This window comes from Mus pahari, chromosome 10, assembly GCF_900095145.1.
Source record: "Mus pahari chromosome 10, PAHARI_EIJ_v1.1, whole genome shotgun sequence".
NCBI lineage: Eukaryota > Metazoa > Chordata > Mammalia > Rodentia > Muridae > Mus > Mus pahari.
Genome location: NC_034599.1, coordinates 99,105,090 through 99,129,682, shown reverse-complemented (window position 1 = coordinate 99,129,682; position 24,593 = coordinate 99,105,090). Strand labels below are relative to the sequence as shown.

General features: G+C 44.9%; 1 protein-coding gene across 2 annotated transcripts in view; it reads left to right on the top strand.

Annotated features, from left to right (window-relative positions):
* The window catches only part of Col6a5 (collagen type VI alpha 5 chain), a 103,180-nt gene that overhangs the window by 3,209 nt on the left and 75,378 nt on the right, over positions 1 to 24,593 (top strand). For both annotated transcript variants that reach the window (XM_029543803.1, XM_021207498.2), the window contains exons 2-7: positions 8,099 to 8,193; positions 10,394 to 11,053; positions 14,727 to 15,359; positions 17,936 to 18,496; positions 20,777 to 21,331; positions 23,637 to 24,212. In XM_029543803.1, the coding sequence (XP_029399663.1) occupies positions 8,127 to 8,193; positions 10,394 to 11,053; positions 14,727 to 15,359; positions 17,936 to 18,496; positions 20,777 to 21,331; positions 23,637 to 24,212 (3,052 nt within the window). In that variant the 5' untranslated portion in view covers positions 8,099 to 8,126. The remainder of the gene's footprint in view (positions 1 to 8,098; positions 8,194 to 10,393; positions 11,054 to 14,726; positions 15,360 to 17,935; positions 18,497 to 20,776; positions 21,332 to 23,636; positions 24,213 to 24,593) is intronic.

Below are 24,593 nucleotides of genomic sequence, written 5' to 3'. Positions count from 1 at the left end.
TTCTTTCGTTTTCCTTTTTTTTTTTTTTTTTTTTTAAGATTTATTTATTTATTATGTATACAGTGTCTGTCTGTATGTCTTCATGCCAGAAGAGGGTACCAGATCTCATAATGCTTATGAGTCATAATGTGGTTGCTGGGACTTGAACTCAGGACCTCTCAAAGAGCAGACAGTGCTCTTAACCTCTGAGCCATGTCTCCAGCCTTCTTTTTCCTTTATTTCCTAAATATTTATCTACCTACTTATTTGTTTATTTATATTTTATGTGTGAGCGTTTTGTCTACATGTGTGTAAATGCGTTGTGTGTGTGTACAGTGCTTATGGAGGTTAGAAGAGGGTGTCAGAGCCCTTGGAGCTGGAGTTACAGGTGGTTGTGAATAGCCATGTGTGTAGTGACAATTTTGGAATTTTATTTTATTTTTTTAAAAAACAAGTACTATAAGAATATGTTTTTGTTTTTAATCCCAGGTGTAAGATGTGGGGTTGTCTCAGATTGTCCACAGCAGCTGACTATGATTTGCCTCATTCTCTAGGAAATGTGTGATTTTTGCCAGCTGCAACTAGTTTCTGCAATTGTGTGATATTTGGAATTTTGGGGACTTTTGAGAGGGTATATAAATGCTGACAGGTGGGGTTGTTTTTGTTGTTGGGTTGTTGGTTGCTTGCTGTTGATTGCTGTTGGTCATGGTTTATTAAGTAGTCATGAGCAAAGAAGAAACAACAAGAAAATGAAATTAGGTAATCTAATGGCGAATATCAAACTTGCCCCAAAGAATTCAATGTCCCTAATCAGCAGGAAATGGTCTAATGATAACATCACCCCTTTCCCCTCTATCCTTCTTTCTCTCCTATGTAGTGTTAGAGGGTTGAAAGGGTAGAAAAAGGGTGGAGAATGGTGGAAGAAAGAAGAACTTACAAAGTAGCAAAGGCCAGCTGCATCCATGGGCATCTTTGCAAGCGGAATAAGAGCTCTTAACTGCTCAACCATCACTCTGGCCTCTATAGGGCTTCTCTTAATAGAGAAAAAAAACCTGAGAATGTTGGACTATTGGACAGGAAACTGCAAGTCTGCAATACTGATACAAGATGAGACTAGTTCTTAGTTCTTTGGAGAATATAGTGTGTGTACATACCCACATGCACATGAATGTTTATATCAATGAATAGGGGTGTTGGAGAGAACGTCTTAATGCCAGCCTTCTAGGTAACTGAGTGGTTTAAGGGCATTCAAGTAAAACAGATCGTCTTCCCCAAGTAGAAGTACTTCAGGCATGAAATAGAGTAATAGTGATATTTTTACCTGGCCTTGAAGGAAGTTATGTAAATTGCTAGCTTTAAACCCCATAGTAATTCTGGGAAGTAAAAATGACAGGCATTTGACTAAGATATGTGCTCAGTCAGCCGACAGCAATTCTTCTGGTCCCTGGTCTATTTCCTTAATGGGTGGACAGGGTTATGTTGTAGAAGAAGTGAGAGAGTAAAGATGACTTCACATATTTAGCTTTGCATTGTGATGAGATTTAAATAATATATTTACAAAGACTGAGCTATAATCAAATTCAGCAGCCATCGTCTGGATTTGATTATTCAGAGATTCGTTGTCTCTGAATATTAACTCGGGTTAATATCATGGCGCGTGCTAGCTGTGGGCCATGTGGGTAAGATACCTAATATTAGTTCATTCTTCTGTGGTTTTAGTAAATAAAAGTACATACCTAGGGGGAGTGGTAAAGAGAAATGATAAAGAGTGTTGATGGCCACGTAGTAGTCAGGGATGTGTAAGTACTGCCGTTCTGACCTCTCACAACTAAGAAAATTAAAGAAAAGACAAAGCCAAAACCAAGCTAATCAAGACAGCTGACTGGGAAACAAATCTAGGAAAAAATACATATTCATTTGAGTGAGGTAGCATCAAGGACTTAAAAGCACAGTGAGGGGAAACCTTGGATGCTCAGTAGTAAGGACCCATAATTTAACTAACAACTATGAATGCTGAGTATGCAGAGCCAAGTCTTGTTGGATACTTTATTCCTCAACATACTACCTCCCACACGTATATCCAAAGGTTTCACAGGAAACTCAAGGAACCAGAATAAGCCTCATCTAAAAAAAAAAATTCCCATAAAATTTTTTCAAAAAAATTTAAAACATTTATAGGGTTCTGTCTTTGCCTTTTATTACAAAGCCAATTCCTTAGTTTATGGCTTGGCATTTGAGACTCCCTGTATTTTCATCTCTTTGCAAATTATTCTGACTCCTTAAGTGACTCATATGGCCTTGGAAGGAGGCTTTTTAATGTACGTTACTCTTTGTACCTGAAAGCCTGCAGTAGTTCCGTGAATTACCTGTCTACTGTGGGGCTGACTGGCTAGCAAGTGACAGATGGCAGAGTTGTTAACTTGCCTATAGCAGAGTTTCTTTTAAGCCTTATTCATCTTGGCCTTAGAAGATGTAGGCATACACAGAGTTAATCCCCTCTGTCCTGGTGAGTACGTCCTTAGAATGAAATATCAGATATTGTCTCCTCCTGCAGAAAGGAGAGAAGCTTGTGGGGCAGTTCCCTTGTGCTAACAGGCAGTGTTGTCCAGTTCTTGGCTCCTCTCTGTCCTCCATCCTTGATCTCCTCCTTTTTGGGCATAAGATGACTTCAGTATTGGAAAGTAAACTCAAAGGCTCCTTCAAGGTCTACGTGATGCTAAATCAATCAGTCAATCATCCTCTTCATGTACCCCATCCTCTTCATGTACCCCAAGCGTCCCAGCACAACTCTTCTCCCAGCCAAAGCCCATCTGTGGCTTACGGTTGCCAACAGGATAAAGTTAAGTCCCTTCACAGCTCCCTAGGGTATCTAAGTCTTCTACCATCTATTCCTTTCAACCCTGCTTTTCCTACATTGTCTTCCAAGTCTCCCTTTCTCCCCGCCCCCAACATCCTGACGCTGTTGATGTAGAAGTCTCCAGTCTCTGATCTCTCTCTCTCTCTCTCTCTCTCTCTCTCTCTCTCTCTCTCACACACACACACACATGCATGAATACACACATGCATGCACACACACACACTCAAGTGCACACACATACACATGCATACCTCTATTGTTTATTGCTACCAACAGGGCTCGCTGTCATTCTGATCTTTGTCACTTTTGCCTTTTATACTCCAGGAGTCTTTCAAATCCTCTCAAGATGCCACCTCTTCCTTGAAGCCTTTCCCAAATTCTATGCTGTTTTCCAAGTGTTTTGCTGATGCTCTCCTTTGAGATGATGCCTCATGCTGTCTTCTTACATAGCTATCCACTGTCTACCTTTCTCATTTACTTCCTTTGTTTCTTAGTGCTCTGCACTAAGCACTGGAGTCGGAGAGACTTGGTCTCTGCTCTGGAAAAGTTTGCCTTTCAGAGAATAAACAAAGGGGACGGAAATAATTTTGCAAGCTTTTTGTCTGCTTTCTTCTGCTAAATCTAAACCACCTTCAACAGTGCCAAGAGTATAGTTGATTCTCAAGATAAGTGTGCTGAATGAGGGCAATGTATCAGAAGTATGTGTGTGGGTCTATGTGAGCACATATGTACATATATGAATATGCTTGTGTATATAAATATTTTTGAACTATATAAAGCCTAGTGAAGCCATAGAAAAGAAAGGATGCCCTTAACTAAAGCAGGAGTTGGACTTGGCTTGGGAAATTCACTGCTCTTGCTTTATGTAAAGACTGGGTTGTCATTTTCATTGTCCTATGTTGCAGGCAAAACTCGCTTTCTATTTCTCCTACCCTGAGCCAGCCATGGGCCTCCACTTATTGCATAGGTGAAGCTAGGTCTGTCTCTGTACCCCTGTACCCTGCTGGAGTCGCCCTATCCCCCAGGGACGGTTCAAGAATGGTCCAATAGGGTAGAATGGTGTATTAGTTATTTCATTTGTTGATATGGCAAGACACCTGGCAAGAATCAACTTAAGGAAAGAGGGGGTTATTCTCAGTCTCAGTTTTAGGTTGCAGTTCATCATGGTGAGAGATGCGTGGTGACAGAAGAGTGAGGCCGCTGGGTACATTGCTCCTGGAGTTAGGCAGGAGAGATGAATGTTGGTGCTCAGACTGCACTGTCTTTTTTTTTTTTTTTTTGAGACAGTTTATTTAATTTATTTATTTATTTACTTATTTTTAACATAGCTCTTATTGTCCTGGGACTCACTATATAGCCCAGGCTGGCCTGAACACATAGAAATCCACCTGTCTCTGTCCCCTAACTGCTGAGGTTAAAGGCGTGCACTGCCATACTTGTCTACATAGTTTTATTTTTAAAAGTGTATGTGTGTGTGTGTGTGTGTGCGCGTGCATGCGTGTGTGTGTGTGTGTGTGTGTGTGTGTGTGTGTGTTATTTGTGTCAGCGGTAGGATAACCCCTGGTGTTATCTTCAGCAATGTTGCCTACTTCTTTTGAGACCGGATCTCTCACTGGCCTGGAGCTTACCAATGAGGCTAGGCTTGCTGGCCAGAGAATCCTGTCTCTGCCTCCCCAGGTCTGGGATTACAGATACACATTTGGCTTTTTATGTGGGTGCTGGGAATTGAACTCAGGTCCTCATGCTTGTAGAACCACCATTTTAGCAACTGAGCTGTTCCAGCTGCTTAGTTTTTCCTTTTGATTGAGCCTAGAACCCCAGCCCACGGAGTAGTGCCACATACATCCAGGTGGTCTTCTGCTCTTATTTAAAATTCTCAGAAACATTCTCAAACACAAGCCCAGAGATGTGTTCTTAGGTGGTTCTCATGCAGTCAAGTTGACAACAAAGGTTAAACACTGTGCTTGGGCTTGGTGTAGGATGCTTAAACTGTAGAGTTGACTTTTCATGTATAGAACATTCCTTTGTCATTCTCGAGACACTCAAGACATGGCCCTGTGTCCTAGAAGTGCCTGGCTTTGCTGCAATGGGAGGTTTGATAGGGCACTGAGTAGCAATGGCTGGGTGGATGGAGCCTCTTATCACTTCCTAATTAACCCAGTTCAACAACTCTTTCTTGAGGACCTGGGTTTTGAGCAGACAATGAGCTGGACAATTAGAACTTTCAGTGGTGGGACACCCTGCCATCAGCAGCTGCTCAAACAGGGAAAAAAAGATGGGTTAAGAAAAGTCTGTGCAGAGTCCCAGGACATGGCGCAATGTGCTAAGTGTCCGACCGATAGATGTGCAAGAAGCTTGGGCCTGGGTGTACTGATAGATCTGGGAATATGGAGGAGAGCACACATTCTCTGAGGAATGGAGCCAGGGAAGAAACAAGAAAACTATGAGAACCAAAGACCACAGAACCATGTAGCACCCACAGAAAGACAAGAAAATCAGGCTGGGCCCCCTCACTGTCCCTACTGATGGGGAAAACCAAATATGCATTCCAGATGTCCCCAAAAATGGGCCAAAGCACCAGAGGCCATGTGACCTTGGATTTACTCTTCAACTTCAATAGATCTCAGATCCCAGCTTTCTGGAACGGCAACCATGTGTGGTCTGGGGCCTTCAGCAGCTGGAGCTTGTGGTTCCTGAAGTTGTGGCCTTAGCCCTTTTGCTTGAGCCCCTTATTCTGGTCCATGCTAGATCCTGGTCTCTCTGTGTGTGTGGTTCTTATGCTGAGTGATGGATGATGAACCAGGAGGAGAGGAGGGTAGATCCTGGGAAAAAGGAGACAGCGCCTGATGGGAGGGTTACCCTTTCTTTTATTTTCTACTCTCATCCATCTCTTCTCGTTCCTTTAGCTGCAAAAGGAGAGGAAGAAAAAAAAAAAGTAAGCTAATTAATAAGCTGTTTTAGTGTTAGGATTTAGTTGTGTAAACTTCCAACAAACTGTTTACATAAGCAGTTGCAAGCCAGAGGACTCAAGACCCCAACGCCTTTGTTGTGTTAATAACTTACTAAATAATTTCTGGTTTCTTTTAGTGTCTGACGCTGCTAGAATATCACAAGCCTTACCATGGGCTTAAAACAAAACAAACACAAAAATACTTTGTTAAGATTTTTTTTTCCCCCTGATTTACCAAATCGCCTCAAGACCCGAAATTGCACGTTTCAAAACAGACCATCACAGGAGAATAGGGGCTGGGGAAGGAACGGTCGAGATTAACACCTGAGCAAGCCAGTTGGAAGGGAATGGGCTGGAGACGATTCCCTGCCTGGGCTTCATGTCTCAAACAGAGCATGCTCAGTCTGTATGCAGAGGGAGGCTAGAAGCTGGTCTTCCCCTGGGCGTCATCTAATGAGCAGAGCATGCTTGAAGAAGGCCCTCTAAATACAAACTAGAGAGACGAGTACCATATAAAGTCCTATAAAGTACGGTCTGCCTTGTGATCCAGTGCGCTCTGGGCTCCTTCCTCATCCTACTAGCCCACTTCCGTTCTTGGGAGTATTTTCCCTTTCTGAATCAGCCATCTCGGGTTCTAACCCTGTATCCCTGGTGTGGTTCCTGGAACACAAGTTCCTAGAATCTGGTCCCCTCTGAACTCGGACCATCCGCCCAGCCCTAAGCACGGTTTTCTTTTTCCTTTCTTGGTATCTTTTTCAGATACTGGCCAAAATTCTAAGCATGCTTTCCATGGGCTTTCTTGCTCTTTGTCCAAAGCGTTGCCACCCTTTGGCTCTTGGTTTTCTCTCTGTCCCTTCTCCATCTCTCCTCCAGAAAGCCGCTAAGATGTGTGGTTTGTCTGTCCTGTTGTGTTTCTCCTGAGCCCCAGTAAAACTGTCCTTATGTTCCTTTTTTAACAAGATGGAGAACACAAAAGGAAACCTTGGTTTCCTTGGTAACAAGAGGAAGTACAGTTACCCAGTCAGAATGAACACTGCTGCCCAGTATCCAAGGAGACTGCTCCCGCCTGATAGCCTGATGTGTGGTTTAACTATTTCTCCACAAGAGACATGGAGTTCCCTCCTCCCAGAAGCCATGCTAGTTTGAATTCCCATCATGCTTTCAAAGTTGGGAAGCACATGGGTTGAGTTTGTCCTCTTAGAAGCTTTTCAAACTTATTTTGAGTCCCCAGTCTGGTTTGGGCTATCTCTACTCCAGAAAGAGATTAAAACCTCTAAAATATAATATGTTTGCACTACTAAATTATTTCTAACTTAGCATTAAAGGATCATAGAAGTATGAGATTGACCCACCCCTAAGTACTGAGATAACCTATAGCTGGAAGATTTATTTATTTTATTTATACAGTGAAACTGTCTTCAGACACACAAGAAGAGGGCATTGGATCCCATTACAAATGGTTGTGAGCCACCATGTGGTTGCTGGGATTTGAACTCGGGACCTTTGGAAGAACAGTTAGTGCTCTAAACCCCTGAGCCATCTCTCCAGCCCTGTACTGATAGTTCTAATTCTAGGGAATATTTTCCTTCAATTTAAGAATAATTTGTTAAATTATTGCCAGGCCATGGTGGTGCATGCCTTTTGTCTAGCACTCTCGAGGCAGAAGTGGATCTCTGTGAATTTGAGGCCAGCCTGGTCTACAAAGTGAGTTCCAGAACAGCCAGGGCTGTTTTGTTACATAGAGAAACCCTGTCTTAAAAAAAAAGATTTATTACCATTATTATTTTAAAGTGTATCTTAAGATGAATATAATACACAGAATGGGACAAGTCTCTTTGCAAGCCATTTGTTTGCTAAGTGTCTGAATCAGGATGTGTAAGGAGTTTGTGCTATACGGCAACAAAAGCCTGCCTAAAAGTAGGCATGATATAATTGTTTCTGCAAGGAAGATATATAAGCACCCAACATGTATGGGAAAAGATATGATCAGTTTTCATAAGGGACTACAAATCAACACCACAATGAGACACTATTTGTACTAACTAGAATGGAGGTCTCTGCAGCTTAGGCTGAGGCTGGCTTGGAGTCACACTGTAGCCGAGAATGAAGATGGACACTGAATTCTGCCTTTCACTCCTAAATTATGGGATTGCAGGCATGGCCACCTTGCCCAGCCCTGGTCACAGGCATGGCCAACATGCCCAGCCCTCAACATCTATTTTCCATGTGCTTGACGAATGCCTACTTTTTTTTAAAAATACTTCTTTTCAGTATACCATCATGTATAATTCATATTGCATTTTTCTTTTCAGAATAAAAATAAGGGACCCCGTTAACAGAATGAAGCTCCAGTTAATTGCATTTGTCCTAATCCTCTGGACTGAAACCCTGGCAGACCAGAGCCCAGGTACCGGTATAGTTTTGGTTAATTTTTATTTGGAAAAATTAAACATTTTCATGCTTTATCAAACTTTAATATAAAGTAATACTTTTATTTACTAACAGATCAAAGTATATATCACATAATAATAATAATAATAATAATAATAATAATAATAATAATAACAACAACAACAACAACAAAGCCATAGGAGATAACATGACTTCATCCCTTAAAGGTAGGGAAAGCTTTGGGTAAAAAAAATCATATAGCCCTGGCTAGAAAAATCTTTATTCATTGATTTGCATAACTCTCAGTGTCTCATATCTCTGAGAATACACTAAGCCTACTTGTGAATAGAATAGTTTCAGCCTTATCTTTAGAAATGTTGCAGGCACTTAGAGGTGAGCAGAGTTCAGCTTTCGAGATGAGCATCCAAGAGTGTCTTTGCATCCCGTTTCCACCCAGGGGACTTTCCATCACAGTCAAACATGGTCACCAGAACAAACACTGTAGGTAGAGGTTAAAGCATTCCTTCCTCTGCAAGCTGGGTGTGTGGAGTGAGCAGATAGCTGTGGTAATCGTCTCTTACTGCCGTTTCCAGTCGGTGTTTGCTCTCCTAGGAGGAAGGGCTCCATCAAGCTTGCAGAACTCAGCATACTAAACTATTTCAGAAGTAGAACTGTGATTCACGATTCCTACATCTTCCTATAGTTTCTAGGTGTCTTCTAGGGTTTCTATTCCTGAGGTAAAACCCCATGGGCCAACATCATCTTGGAGAGAAAAAGGTTTATTTGTGTTTACAATTCCACAGCATAGTGTGCCACTGAGGGAAATCAGGGAAGAGATGCAGAGCGGGAACCTGGACACAGGCGCTGATGTAGAGGACATGGAGTAGAGCTGCTTAGGGTTTCCCATGGCCTGCCCAGCCTGCTTTCTTATAGCACCCAGGACTGCCAGCCTGATGGGTGACATTTGTTGTCTACAGTAAGCTAGGCCCTCCCACATCAATCATCAATCAAGAGAATGTATTGCAGGCTTGCCCATGGGCCAGTCTGGTGGAGGTGTTTTTTCAATTGAGATTCCCTGTTCTCAATTCATCCTGGTTTGTGTGATGTCGACATAAAAGCAGACAGCCAACCAGGCAACAGTCATTACGAGGCTATCATAGCACAGAGTAGTAGTTTGGTTTTGCTAGGTGTGTATATAAAGATTCACTCTGACCATCTATCTCTTTTACTAATATGTGCTTTCATATATATATATATATGATATACATTATACAATATATAATATGTAATATATAGTATTGGTATATGATAAATATATATGCTTCCTCTTTAGTAGGTGGAAGACAAAGAATCCCACACAGAAAACATAATCTAAGTGTTTCTGTGACTAAATCATTGCCCTTTTCCCATCTACAATATGAAATATATACACTGAGTAGCCCCAGTCTGAGCATCCTCAATCTGTAATGGTTCAGGACTCCAACCTTTTTGAACCCCAACAACACCAAAGGCGGAAAAGCTGCACTACAGCCTTCAGCTTTCCCAGATCACCTTTACCAAAGAAGCCATACCTGTAATTCTTTCTTTTATTCAATTTTGGCAGATGGTCTGCATCAATGGTGGGCCCCTAGGGGAGTTGAAACACTGACCCCTTTGCCTCTGCATGGGGTAGCTGTGGCAATGTATGGTTCAGCCGCTTTCAGAGCAGACCTGGTGATACACGGGTGACTTCTCTTTGCTTTGTGCCCATGTCTGATCCCGGTTCTCCTAGTTCACGGTCCCCAAAGAGTCCATACACATAAAGTCTCTCTTCATGTTCTTCTTAAGTTCTCCAGCCCAAGACAACTGCTTATTCTCTGTGGTATCCAAAAATAGGTATTAGTTCTTAAACCACATTGTGATCTTCTGGAGTGGTACTACTGTGTCATTAATTTTGTAGGACAGTATCGTAGTTTGGGGCTCCAGAAATGAAAAGAAAGCCAATTACCCTCAGAGATAGATTTGAAGATAAATGATCTGTTGGGTAACTTTACTAATGACCCCTTGACATGTCAGGCAGAAGTAGTAGTTTCTTCCATTTGACTTCCAGGAAAAACGGTCTTTGGAATTATGATAAAGCTTTGACACAAGGACATAGTGTCTAGGGACTACTGAGGTTTAAACTGTGATGGTGGAAATAAGATTGTGTGTTTGCTTGCTATCTCCTTATTGTGCAGGGCCAGGCCCCGAGTATGCAGACGTGGTGTTTCTGGTGGACAGCTCTGATTACCTGGGAATTAAGTCCTTCCCATTTGTGAGAACTTTTCTCAACAAGATGATCAGCAGCCTCCCCATAGAGGCCAAAAAGTACCGCGTGGCCCTGGCCCAGTACAGTGATGTTCTCCACAATGAGTTCCAGCTGGGCACCTTCAAGAACAGGAACCCCATGCTGAACCACCTAAAGAAGAACTTCGGGTTCCTCGGTGGCTCCCTGAAGATAGGGAACGCCCTGCAGGAGGCTCACAGGACCTACTTCTCTGCTCCCACAAACGCAAGAGACAAGAAACAGTTCCCCCCAATCCTGGTGGTGCTGGCTTCAGCGGAGTCTGAGGATGATGTGGAAGCGGCTTCGAAGGCCCTGCGGGAAGATGGGGTGAAAATCATCTCCGTGGGGGTGCAGAAGGCTTCTGAGGAAAACCTGAAGGCCATGGCCACCTCTCAGTTCCATTTCAATCTCAGGACTGTCAGAGACCTCGGCATGTTTGCCCCAAACATGACACAGATCATCAAGGATGTGACTAAGTACAGGGAAGGGTTACCTGTGGACTTAACCACACCTGTAGCCCCAACCACACCTGCAGCTATAACCACAGCTGCCAACCATGTTGATAAGACAGGTAGGAAGGTCTTGAGGAGGCACCCAATCCCCATGGGCTCCATATCTATCCACCTTTACCCATGGCAGCTCCCATCTGTGTTGTCTCAGGACACCAGCTGCATTGAGCTATTGAGGATATATACACCAGCCTTTTCTTTGCCTCTGCCTGTGCCATTTCTCTGACATCAATCCTGTTGCCTTCCTTTGCCCCCCTTAGGTAGAAGAGAGCCATCATTTAAATCTCAAGCCCGTATTCCTTGGGCTTTCATTTTGGGTCCCAGCATTCCTTGGGCACATCTTATGACAGCACCTTTCCCATGATTTTCCATCTCTCTTTGTCCCTGTCCTGGACCATGAGTGGGCAGTGCCATAGGGGCAGAGTTGGCAGCTTGTGTTTTTCTCTGTCTTCCTTGAACCTGGAGAGTGAGCTGGTGTCTTGTTTCTTTGTTACGAGTAAATGAACATCAGGCTATCATAGATTTCAGAAACCCATCTAGATGGCTCCTTTTTCTTCATAGTCCTGGTGCTGTGAGGTTTATGGGCAGTAATTCAATAAGTGCCAGTCAGCTAGCATATCACAGCTCCCGGTGGGAATGGGGACTGTGGGACCAGAGGCTTGTCTGCACGTGTTTATGCTTTGTCACACAGGCAGTATAGGGGTGACTTGTCTGGTCAGCAGTGTGGTGGGCTGCAATCTGGGGCTTGTAGCATGGTCCCTCCTACACCATTTCTTCTAATCCTCTGTCTAATGAGTACTGTCCAGTGCCTGCTCCAGATAGAGGGCATAGTTCCAGCTATGTGGCCTGTCATCCTATGGTGATAGCTTTTACATTTATAGCTAAATATTTCACATTTCCATATATTTAATATGAGGATTTTTTTTTTTGTGTGTGTGTGATGCATTAGTAATGCTTTTTAGTGAGACTCCGAAGTGCTGCTATTAAGTAACAGTTTCTCTCAGCGGAGTTTAAACTGAAGAAATACTAGTAATATTTATCAAAGGCTTATGGATAAAAATAAGAGCAATTGGGGACATATCGGATTGAATTGGCTCAGTATCTCCCTCATGTACATAATTCAAGACCTCAGCTGTTACCTCGCTTATGTGAAAATTTCCCATTTCCTTTCCAGAGGACCCCCCAAGAACATCTCTGGGGACCCCTTCATCCATGCTGATGTTTATGTATTCAGAGCTACTCAGGATCAGCCTTTACCTCAGCTATCAAAGTGTGTCCTTTTGGGGCTTATGACCCCAGCCCCTGCAGCATGTCCTTAGTTAGGAAAGTTCTGATTTCCATTCCAGAAGCCATCTCTGTTACCTCCCAGCTTCCGTCCAGCTCCTTCCCTTCAGCTCTGGGAAACCCGGATTTCATGTAGAGACACACATGCCTTCCCTTCATTTACTTTGATTCTTGACTCCGTTGGCCCAAAAGAGGAATGCTAATGCTTCATTTGCTCACACCTTCTTATTGAAGGATTGTGTCTTAGTTGAGTTTTCAATGATGACGTCAAAGCAGATTACCCTTGAGACCCAACAGTCACTGGGGACGTGGGGGCTAGAAAGGACCAGTAAGAAACAGGGAAAACAGCCGGGCGTGGTGGCGCATGCCTTTAATCCCAGCACTTGGGAGGCAGAGGCAGGTGGATTTCTGAGTTCGAGGCCAGCCTGGTCTACAAAGTGAGTTCCAGGACAGCCAAGGCTATGTAGAGAAACCCTGTCTCGAAAAAAACCAAAAACCAAAAACCAAAAAAAAAAAAAAAAAGAAACGAAGGGAAAACAAAACAGGAGGTTGCACATGCCGTCCGGATGAGGAGGCAAACGGGTCAGGCACCGCTCTAGGTGGATGCGCAGTAAGAATGCTGCTCTGGTGAGAAGCCCGGCCATGCCTCTGAAGGACAGCAGCCCAGAAGAGTTATTCATTGTAACCTTGAGTTCCTAATATCCTTCAGTACCTAGAGCGATACTTAAGATGTGGGACAAAAATGGGATCCCGAGTCTGCTTGGGGCTAGGGCCACTGGGCGAGGAGGACCCCAGGTTGCCGGTTGCCGCTGGGTGGGCATTGGACTGTGAGAGGCTTCGGGACCCTGCTCTGGAGGGTGGTAAGGAAGGCACACACAGTCTGGGGTCCCCATGGAACTGCCTGAGTCTGGCTACCACAGACACTGCTGGGGAAGAGCCGGTTTTGGAGGCCACATGGAGGTCACAGATGACAGGTTCTCACTCTTGGACATCCCAGACACTGTTGTATGTCGCTGAGAACAGAGTGGGGACCCTTGGGTGAACTCTGGCCTGGGGGGCCAAAGGGAAAATGGCAGGGAGGAGGGAGTCTGGCTAGCTCAGGTGGCTGGTTCGGAGGGGCTGGGGCTGGAGCACAGGGAGACTTCCCAGCAGAGGGAAGTTAGATGCATGCATGGCTGGAAAGAGGGAAACCTGCTCCATTGCTCCAGCATGGCGGATCCTGATGAGAAGAGGAAGTCCTTGGTTTTAAAGCAGTTATTGAAGAAAGGCAGAGAGAGGGAGAAAGTGGGTAAGGAGAGGCCAGCCATGGCCATGTGGAGAGAGGTGGGGAGGGGGTGGGAAGGGAGCAAGAATAAGAGCAAGAGAATAAGAGAGGCAAGAGAGTGAGGAAGGGGCAAGCAGCTCCTTTTATAGTGGGCTGGGGCTACTTGGCTGTTGCTAGGTAACTGTGGGGTTGGAGTCCGGACAGAATACCAGGAGGTTGGGGCACTGCTCCTGTGACTGATGGTCACACACCTCTCTGCAGGGGGCTGTGGGAGGCTGAAGCTTCGACAGGAGCCAGGGACCCAGGAGGTATAGCCAAACTCCTACCTTCCCATGAAGGCAGAAGTCACCGCCCACCAGGTCTCCTCTGGGGTTCAAGGCCTGTGCTCAACCGGGGACCAGGCTGTCTGTGCATAGTTCACCGCCCCACATTAAGACATTTAAAACAGGTCATGTGACTCCCAGGAGACCTGAGATCTCCCTCTGAGCCTGTCATCATGGCTTCCCTTCATCCATTGGCTCTAGCCATGATGCATGTCTTGCTTGTCTCTGCCTTTTGCTATTCTTTCTCCTAAAGTTTCTCTTTCTTCCAAGTTTCCTATGATCGAATCCTACACATTCACCCAAATGGGACCCTTTCAGAGAAGCCTACCCGGACTTCACGGCGCGAATGGGCGAGTCTCTTCCCCAAGCTCACACCCATTAGAGCCAATCAAGCCTCCTGCTTTGCTGTCTTTGTAGCACTTGTCAGCTCTTGAAAGAATATAATCTGGCCATCGAGTGTGAGTTTGTTGAGGTCAGAAATAGGTCTACCAACCCATCCCTGCACGTCATCGTGAGAGAGTGATGAAGGTGGTGGCAGCCATGATGGTCCCATTGCTGGTGAAAGGTGGGTGTGGATGAGGGTTATTGTAGAGGTGGTCACAGAGATGGCTGCGGCAGTGCTGGCTGTAAGCATGTGGCAGGAAACTGGCTAAGTATAGAACAAAGTGTCCACACGAAACCTCTGAACTCAAGGACCTTGCCAGTATTATTCAGAATTCTGCTGTTTTGTTTAATAAGGGGAAGCAGTTCAGACTGAGTTTGTGGTAATCCTGTCCATTGGCATTAGCGTCTCAACCATCCTGGAAGTCCTCTCATCCCGGGCCAGGGGTCTCTCCTAACCTCACAACTTTTCTGTCTCCACAGTCCCCTTTCCCGCCTCCTGCCAGAAAGACTCCCTTGCCGACCTTATATTCTTGGTGGACGAGTCCGTGGGGACCACACAGAATCTGAGGGACCTGCAGAACTTCCTAGAGAATGTTACCAGCTCTGTGGATGTGAAGGACAACTGCATGCGTCTTGGGCTGATGAGCTTCAGCGACAGGGCTCAGACTATTTCTTCCCTGAGGTCAAGTACCAACCGGTCTGGATTCCAGAAGCAAATTCAGAAGCTCTCCCTACAGACTGGGGCATCTAATGTTGGGGCTGCCATTGAGCAGATGAGGAAAGAAGGCTTCTCAGAGTCCAGTGGCAGCAGGAAGGCACAGGGCGTCCCCCAGATTGCAGTGCTGGTCACCCACAGAGCATCAGATGACGCGGTGCGGGAGGCTGCGCTGGACCTGCGCTTGGAGGGCGTAACTATGTTTGCACTGGGCATCGAAGGGGCCAACAACACGCAGTTAGAAGACATAGTGTCATACCCTTCCAGGGAGAGCATTTCTACACACAGCTCCTACAGTCACTTGGAATCATACAGTGGGAACTTCCTAAAGAAGATCCGCAATGAAATCTGGACCCAGGTTTCTACCCGTGCTGAACAAATGGAGCTGGATAAAACCGGTATGTCTAGAAGATATTTGTTATTACGTAGCTAATGGGAATGGTTGTCTGGGGTTGGGGCAGGAATGGGCATTGAGCAAAACTCAGTCAGGGGACTTTTAAGGGTTGTGAGAACATTAAAAATCAAAAAACAAACAGAATCTAGATAATGGTTGCATGGCTATAAATATGCCAAGATCCATCAAACGACATACTTAAACAATGGATCGATTTTATAAAGTACCAATTGTGCCTCAGTAAGGTGTAATAAAGCCATGCACGTTATACATAAAACTTTTTTTATAGTGCAGATGGACACAAAGAAGAAAAAAAAATAATCTATAGTCCCATCTTCAGATAACACTGGACTTGGCTTGTTTTTTCATCACGTCTCTTTGTCCCCCTGTCTCTGTTTCTCAGAGCATTAATAAACCAAAGGGCATTTACATTATCCAGATACTGTAATGGTGAGAAATGTCAGTGTCCAGGAGCCTGGCCATTCATGTCCTCTGAGCAGAGCATTTTCTATTCCTAGACATAAGATAGAAACTAAATTGTAATAAAATGACTATTAGGGGTGTGGTGTCCTTCCAGAAAGTCGCTTTTGTGACTGACAGGTCTAGTGCTACCAGTTGACAACAAACATCTCTATTTTAAAGGCCAAATCTACACATTGGTAACTTTACCTCTGTTTGACTGAGCTGTGAGGCCTTATGTCAGGGGACGGATTTCATCTCTGCCTAACCAACTGGTGGACACGTTCTGTAGCTGCTGTTCGAGGCTTAGTTTCCACCAGCCAGTGAGTTATAAACGAGACGACTTTTGATTTTATTTAATTAAGGATGTATTGATCATGTGGGTGGGAGGCGTTTGAGGTACAAGCACGCATGTGGCCTGGCACATTGTGGAGTTGAGAGGACAGTGTTTGAGTCACTTCTTGTCTTCCACCATGGATTCTGAGGACTGGACTCAGGGTGTCAGACTTACAGGGCTATTGCTTTACTCACTGAACAATTTCGCTGACCCTAACTTTTATTTAATTTCAAAGTATCCTTAGTATAATGGGTAGGGTTTTTAGTACAGGTACATGTGCTCCATGTGTGGGAACTAAAAAGGGGCCTAGGGGAAAGAGTGGGGAGGGAGGATAGCCCACGCCCAGCCAGAGTTCCTCCTATGCTTTGGGCAGGCGGATGTGGGAGGGCTGCCAGATGCTTTCCACTCGGCCCCAGGTGGGCATCTAACCCAGGTGACTACTAACCATACTTCTCTTGTGAGGGCTGAGGGTGTGGTAACTTCAACAGGAGCCAGAGTTCCAGGAGACATGAGTGAATTCCTTCTATCCCATGTAGGTGATTTATCACTACTGGGTCTCGGGGTTCAACATCTCAGCTCGACCGGAGACTAGACTGTCTTTGCATAGCCCAATGCCCCACACCTGTGTGTATACTTACTTATGTGTGCCTGCACGTATCAACCAGAGGTCACTGCCGTGTCTTCTTCAATTGGTTTCCACCTTACTTTTTATGGTTGGGTTTCTCACTAAACCTGAAGTCCCCAGGTTCGACTAGACTGGCTGGCCAACAAACTGTAGGGATCTTCCTGACTCTACCCCTCCAGCACTGGGATTACAGAAATGTATGGACCCCCTCACCCCTTGATGTAGTTGCTCACACTCAGGCAGTAAGGGCATTCCTGGCTGGGCTCTAAGTTGATGGAGTAGGAGCATCAGTGACTGATGACCGTGCTGTCTAGTGTCTGGTGAGAGGGCAGAGGGCAGGGAAGCCTTGGGATCTGCTGCACTCGCCCCACATGCTCTCTTTAGCATCACTGGCCACTGCTGCCTTACTCTGGTGAGCCCTCCACTCTTTATTGGTTATGTATCAGTTCACTTTGCTCAGTCTCAAGGCTTGCAAGCCCCAATCAACCTGTGCTTGGCAGAGGGTTATGATTTTGGCTCCAAAGCTTTGTGTGTTGATCTTCATAGTTGTAATTCTCTGGGTTGGACTTTTTATTTCTTAAGGAATGCTGGCTCAAAGTCTACAGCAGTGTCAGGAATCACTAATTCCCCCAAAGTTGCCAACAACAAGAATTCTAAAATGGTCAAGTTGTCCTGTGTTTAGAAGATTGGCTTATTTACATAAGGAGATAACGGTGTGGGAAACTTACAGTTTGAAAATGTGCTCTTTGTCCACCGGCTGTGTGATCTTAGATAAATCACTATGCCTTGCTGTGTTTCCGTTTTTTCCCAAGATGGTGATACATTTCGAAGGTTAAAATGGACAGAAAGATCCAGGCACCATACCAACACAGAGGTTTATTTTTGTTTGTTTGTTTGTTTTGAGGCAGGCTTCTTTGTGTAGCATGGCTGTCCTGGAACTTGCTCTGTAAGCCAGGCTGGCCTCAAACTCGGAGATCTGCTTGTCTCTGCCTCTTGAGTGTTGGTATCAAAGGCATGCGTCATCACTTCCTGGTTCTGAGGCTCTGTTCTTTAGATTATCTACAGCCTCACGCTCCCTCACAAAGCCTGGGACAAAGTTCCCTCGATCTGCTCCATGATTGACAGAGTACCTACACCCTCACATTTGTTTCCTTTTTAGGCTGTGTGGATACAAAGGAGGCTGACATCTATTTTCTCATTGATGGGTCGTACAGCATCCGTAAGAAAGACTTTGAGCAAATCCAGATATTTATGTCATCTGTGATAGACATGTTTCCTATTGGCCCCAACAAAGTCCGGGTTGGAGTTGTGCAGTATTCACATAAGAATGAAGTGGAATTTCCTGTCTCTCGCTACACGGATGGCATTGCCTTGAAAAAGGCTGTTTTTAACATCAAGCAACTCAAAGGTCGGACATTCACTGGGAAAGCCCTGGATTTCATATTGCCACTCATAAAGAAGGGAAAGTCAGAGAGGACTGACGGAGTTCCCTGTTACCTCATCGTGCTGACTGACGGGAAGTCAAACGACAGCGTTCTAGAACCTGCCAACAGACTGCGGGCTGAGCACATCACCATTCACGCCATTGGGATTGGCGAGGCAAACAAAACCCAGCTGCGGCAGATTGCCGGGAACGACGAAAGGGTTAACTTCGGGCAGAACTTCGATTCTCTGAAGAACATAAAAAATGAAATCGTTCACCGCATCTGCTCTGAGAAAGGTAAGAGAACCAAAGTGAAACTTGGAAAGGGATGTAGAAAAGTCAGGCATGGATGTAGCTCAGTGGTAGGACACTTGTTTGGAGTGGATGAGCCGTAGGTTTGAGCCTCAGCCCAGCAAAGCAAGCAAACAAGCAAACAAGCCAACACAACAACAACAATAACAACAACAACAGAACCAAAGTTGGGTATTACAGAAGTTGGCTGAGGTTTTCACTGGAAAGAGAGGACAAGGATGCAAAATATGGGTAAATTTTTTTTTTCCTGAGCCACTGACTGGAAAGAAAAGCGAAGAAGCAAATGTGTAGTAATCCCATGTCCTGGGATTCATCTTCCTCTTTCCCCTGCTGGTGAACATAATACAGTTGTCATATACAGTTGGGGTCTAAGAGCAAGAAGATGAGAAGGAACGGTCCCCAGTGTTTCCTGGGCTGACTCCAGGAAAATAAGAGCTTCAGGAGGCACAATATAGAGGGCACTATAGATTCTTCTTTAGAGAAGAAGGTTCTAGGCTGATGTGAGGAGGTAAGCACAGTGTTTGTAGTTCAGGTATCCAGTCATGGACAAGGAAATGAATCCTAACTGGTGAGTGGTGCTTAGAACGCCAAGGAGGCTAGGCCCGAGGGACCAGAGAGCAGCAGTACGCCCCAGAGCAGATACTGATGGACTAAAGTACTCTGACAGCAACTCTTCAAGCCCAAGGTTACAGAATGGTTTTTCTCGTCTGCAATAGGGTGGGCAGTTCAGGTCCAGGGGACTGGCGGGGGCTTCCACCCTAGGCTGCACCTGAAGCTGCACTCCTCACTGCCAGATGTGGACAGTGAGACCTGAAGGGAGCTTGCCATACTCAGCTGCTTTGATGGTAGCACCCAGAAGAGGCCGGGCTGCTGTTTCTCAGTTACTGGTTCAAACTTCAGGGATGGGGGTGGAGGGGGTCATGTCTTGTTGCAAGGAAGGCTGGGGCATGTATTCTTCTGCTGGGAAAACATCTGCCTGGGTGATACTTGATTAACAGGTAAAAATGGGAAAACATGAATTCTAGCAGCAGACCCTATCATGTGTAGAAATAAGGGAGTAGCTTCCGTGGATGTTAAATGCATCTAAAAGTATCTAAGCCTTTATATGTGTCGTACACACAAGTGTCACTAGCAGTTTGCTTTGCCTTGGGGCTTTGGTAAAGCCATATTCATATTGTTTTAATTTTAAAGATTAAAACTAGTTTTATGTGTATGAGTATTTGGTCTGCATATGTGTGTACCATGTAGATGCTGTGCTTGCAGAGGCCAGAAGAGAGAATCAGAATCACTGGGGCTGGAGTTATGGATGGCTGTTAGTGACTGTGTGGGGGCTGTGAGTTAAACCTGGGTCCTCTGCAAAGGCAACAAGTATTGTAAATGGCTGGACTGTCTCTCCAGCCCTAGTAACACTCACTTTCAAAAGCTTATATAACTTGTACATGTATATATATATATATATATATATATATATATATATATATATGTGTGTGTGTGTGTGTGTGTGTGTGTGTGTGTGTGTGTACCCAATTTCTATAAGGGGTGTGTGTGTGTGTGTGTGTGAAGGAATAGTCCATGGTGAATGAATATATGTGTGTACTAAAGCATGTAATATCCTTAAAAAAAACCTTTTTACTACAATTTCTAGAGTTGACTTATTTATCAAATAATTTAAAATTATCCCAGTATATAATGCTGCTTTAAGATAACTTAGATTACATGTTTCATGATGACTTTGCATTAGTCTCCTGACTGTGTCTACATGGAACATTAGTTCCAGAAATGTCGAGAACTGGTTACTCTGGCTCTGTTTAACTTTTAAAATCACCATTACAGCTTTAACATTTATTTACCTTGAAGTTTGGTATTTCTATGTACTTAAGAGTTATGAATGAATGTGTGATGAATGGGTAAATGATGAATGCATGAGTGATGAATGGGTGAATGATGAATGAATGATGCATGAATGATGAATGAATGGATGATGAGTGAATGAATGATGAATGAATGAATGGGTGATTGTATGGATGAAGGATGGGCATTTGGAAGTGGCATTTTCTTTATAAAATTCCTTGGGTTGTCCTCAGTGAATTTCTGATGCAGGGTTCTTGTCGGGTTTCTTCTACCAAAGTTACAAGTAAAAATGTCCAACGTAACAGCCTTGCCCTGGGTCAATTTTACATTTTTCTCATAAGTGCATTTGGTATTGCTTACTGCGTCCTCATATATAAGAACCACACTAATTTCTGATCTTTTTCTCCTAAACAGGATGTGAAGACATGAAGGCGGATATCATGTTTTTGGTGGACAGTTCTGGAAGCATAGGGCCTACAAATTTTGAGACAATGAAAACTTTCATGAAAAATCTGGTGGGGAAGATACAGATTGGCGCTGACAGATCCCAAGTCGGGGTTGTTCAGTTCAGTGACTATAACAGGGAAGAATTCCAGCTTAATAAATACTCCACACACAAGGAAATTTATGCAGCCATAGATAGAATGTCTCCCATCAACCAAAACACTTTGACTGGAGGTGCACTAACCTTCGTAAATGAATACTTTGACCTTTCCAAGGGGGGCCGCCCCCAGGTCAGAAAGTTCCTCATCCTCCTCACAGATGGAAAAGCTCATGATGAAGTGGGGGGCCCAGCCATGGCTCTCAGGAGCAAAAGTGTGACCATCTTCTCCGTGGGTGTGTATGGTGCCAATAGGACTCAGCTGGAGGAGATCAGTGGAGATGGCAGCCTGGTTTTCCATGTTGAGAACTTTGACCATCTGAAGGACATAGAGAGTAAACTCATCTTTCGAGTGTGTGCTCTGCATGGTAAGTGCTCCCCCCCCCCTCTTCTCTTTTAGCCTCCGGGATGTGAGATATTGACTTCCCTCGCACTAAGATGGCTGCACTCTGGTCTCAGCCACTTCCTAGACTTTAGTGTTTTAAGTTTTGGGCCGTACCCATATTTTTATGTGTATGACTGCTTAGTCTGCATGTGTGTCTGTATGCTACACGCACACACTCAATGCCCACAGAGCTCAGAAGAGGGTTTCAGATCCCCTGGAGCTGGAGCTACCGATGGTTGTAAGCTGCCATGTAGGTGCTGGAAACTGAACCTGAGTCTTCTGGAACAACAGTTAGTGTTCTTAACTGCTGAGCCACCTTTCCAGCTCCCTTTTCTTTGGTTTGAAAAACTCTCTTTATTTGAAAAAAAAATATATAGAATTGAGCATATTCTCCCATACCTTACATACCCTCTCTCCTCTTCCTTTCTTGGCCCCCCTCCCATTAATTCGTTTTGTTTCCATAGATATTTTTACTTCCACTTTTAGTCAATTAGAATGCTTTCATGCCTCTATAAAATCATCCAGGGCAGGATGTAATTAGAAGTATCTGTGCATCTTCCTTTTAGCTATACTAAATGGTATCCTCAACATCTCCAATCTACCAGGAACATCTCTCATATTTTCAAAAGAATTGAGCAATACTCAGTTGAGCCAACCCCCCCCCCCTTTTTTTTTAGTGCTGGGAATTGAGCCTCCTGCCTCACCAACGCTAGGCCACTGAACTGCATCCCAGCCCAGATGCTAGCAGATTTAACCTCTCTTGAACTTGAGCTTGCTATTGATCTGCACAAGGCCTGAAGACTGACATTTTTAAAACCTGTCACATGCTGTCATCTGTTTTGGAAACAGCTAAGGGAGCAAGTGAAACCACCAGATGTCTCTGTTGTGTGTTTTCCCGGCAGCATAGAAACAGTCATTGGGTTTCATTCTTCAAAACTGGGTGTTCAGAATTTTTAGAAAGTTAACAAATGAAACTCCTTGTTGCAAACCGCGCTTTCGGTGTTATCTTGGGACTTTCCAGTAACAACCTAACTGGAGTCTTCTTTCTCTATGTGTGACAATGATTCCCAGGTTCTTGATAGTACTGAGAGGTATATTAAAGGACCAGGCCTTCAACTTTAGACTCTTCATTTTGATAAATACTAACGTTGTCAGAGCGCTGTCTGGAGCGTACGGTAAAACTGCCTCATATAGCAACTGACTTGAATAATTGAGAGCCTCACTGGCTGAAATCGAGACTGGAGGTAAAACAGGCTGCTGGGAAGTGAAGGATGATGTGAACCTTGAAGGGCAGATGCCCAGGTTATCAAGGAAAGGAAAAAAATTACTGAGAGAGTCTAGACTTTGACAACCACCAGAGTGGTCTGTTGGCTTTGGGAATGGAAGAGGGCGTGGGGCCAGGGACGCAGAGATAGGCACTTTCATTCTCCCATCTGCATATCCATCCATTCCTAAGTTTGAGTTCTGGAGGCCAGGATGGAGCACACTTAAGTGGGGAGTTCCATGATACATCTGGGGAGGTTTGTGTATGGGAGGCACAGAGAGTGGAATATAATCCCCAGCCTACACAATGAGATCCTGAACTCTCCAAGACAGCAGGCTGTTTTTGCAAATCCTAGCATGTCTCCCCTTATTATTGTCCTTGAATTGGGTTCTGATGTTGTTTTTAGGCTGAAAGCTAATTAGCAAAGGCACCCTTGGGTCAGAGATGCAGTTGAACAGATTGGTACAAGGGCCACCAGCTGTGAAGCCCCATAGCTAAGAGGACATGTGCCCTTCGAATCCTGTTCTGCAACTTGCCCTTGGCTGAGCTACAGTTTCTTTCTCTGTAAAAATGACAGCAACCATCTTGAAGAACCAAGTGAGACAGAGGCTCAATTGGCAAAGTGCTTGCCACAAAAATATAACAATCGGATCCTCAGCTTCCATTTGAAAAAGCCAGAGTTTTTAACATGTTCCTGTAACTTCAGTGTTGAGGAGGTAGAGAAAGACAGAGCCTTGGGTCTTGCTGGCCAGCCAGCCTAGCCTACTTGGCAAGTTCTAGACCAGTAAGGGACCTTCTTTCAGAACCAAGGAAGGCTTTCTGAGGAATAAAACCCGAGGTTGCGTTTTGGCCTCCACGTGTCCACAGCTGTGCACATCTGAGAGGTGAGTCATGGGTGATGAGGTTGGGGCGCTGTGTACCTAGAATGCTCATGGCAAGCGTTGACCATGTTCCCTCAGGGTATGTAGGTGGCATGGTGGAGTTTGTGAGTGCATGTTATTTACTTTTTTTTTTTTTTTTTCAGATTGCAAGAGGATTGAACTCTTAGACATTGTGTTTGTGCTGGACCACTCAGGCAGCATAGGTCCACATGAGCAAGAAAGCATGATGAACCTCACCATCCACCTGGTGAAGAAGGCAGACGTCGGCAGGGACCGAGTGCAGTTTGGAGCTCTCAAGTACTCCAACGATCCCGAGGTCCTTTTCTATCTCAACACTTACTCGAGTAGATCGGCCATCGTTGAGCATCTGAGGAGGCCCAGGGACACCAGAGGGGAGACCTACACTGCCAAGGCTCTTCAGCATTCCAACATCCTGTTCACAGAAGAGCATGGCAGCCGCCTGAAGCAGAACGTGAGGCAGCTGATGATTGTCATCACGGACGGCGAGTCCCATGACCGAGAGAAACTCGACGAGGCAGCAAGAGAACTCAGAGCTAAAGGCATCACCGTCTTCGCAGTGGGGGTGGGAAAAGCCAACCAAGGTGAACTGGAGACCATGGCAGGGAAGAAAGAAAACACTATCCATGTAGACAACTTTGACAAACTGAGAGACATTTACCTGCTTCTGCAAGAGACTCTGTGTAATAATTCACAAGAGAGTAAGCCGCTATAACTATTGCTTAGTACTTGGTTCTTCGAGACTTTGCTTATGATATGTGTTGATCATATTCACACCCGCTCCTTCCTCTAACCCCTCCCAGACCTACCTCTCCCCTCCATTCCCACAGCTTCTCGGCTTCTTTTCCAGTTTGGGTTGCCCAGGTACTTGCGGATGTGGGGCTAGCTGTTGGAACCTCACCCTTAAAGAAAAGCGAGTCTACCTCCTCCCCCAGAAGCTACCCACTGCAAACAGTTCCTCAGTGAGGGAGGGAGACTGGCGATCCCTTCCACTTCCATGATAGAATGTTGACCGACTGATCTCATTCAAGACTCAGTCACAGCTACTCTCCTATCCTCAAGACGCTGTATTTTCTGGTCCT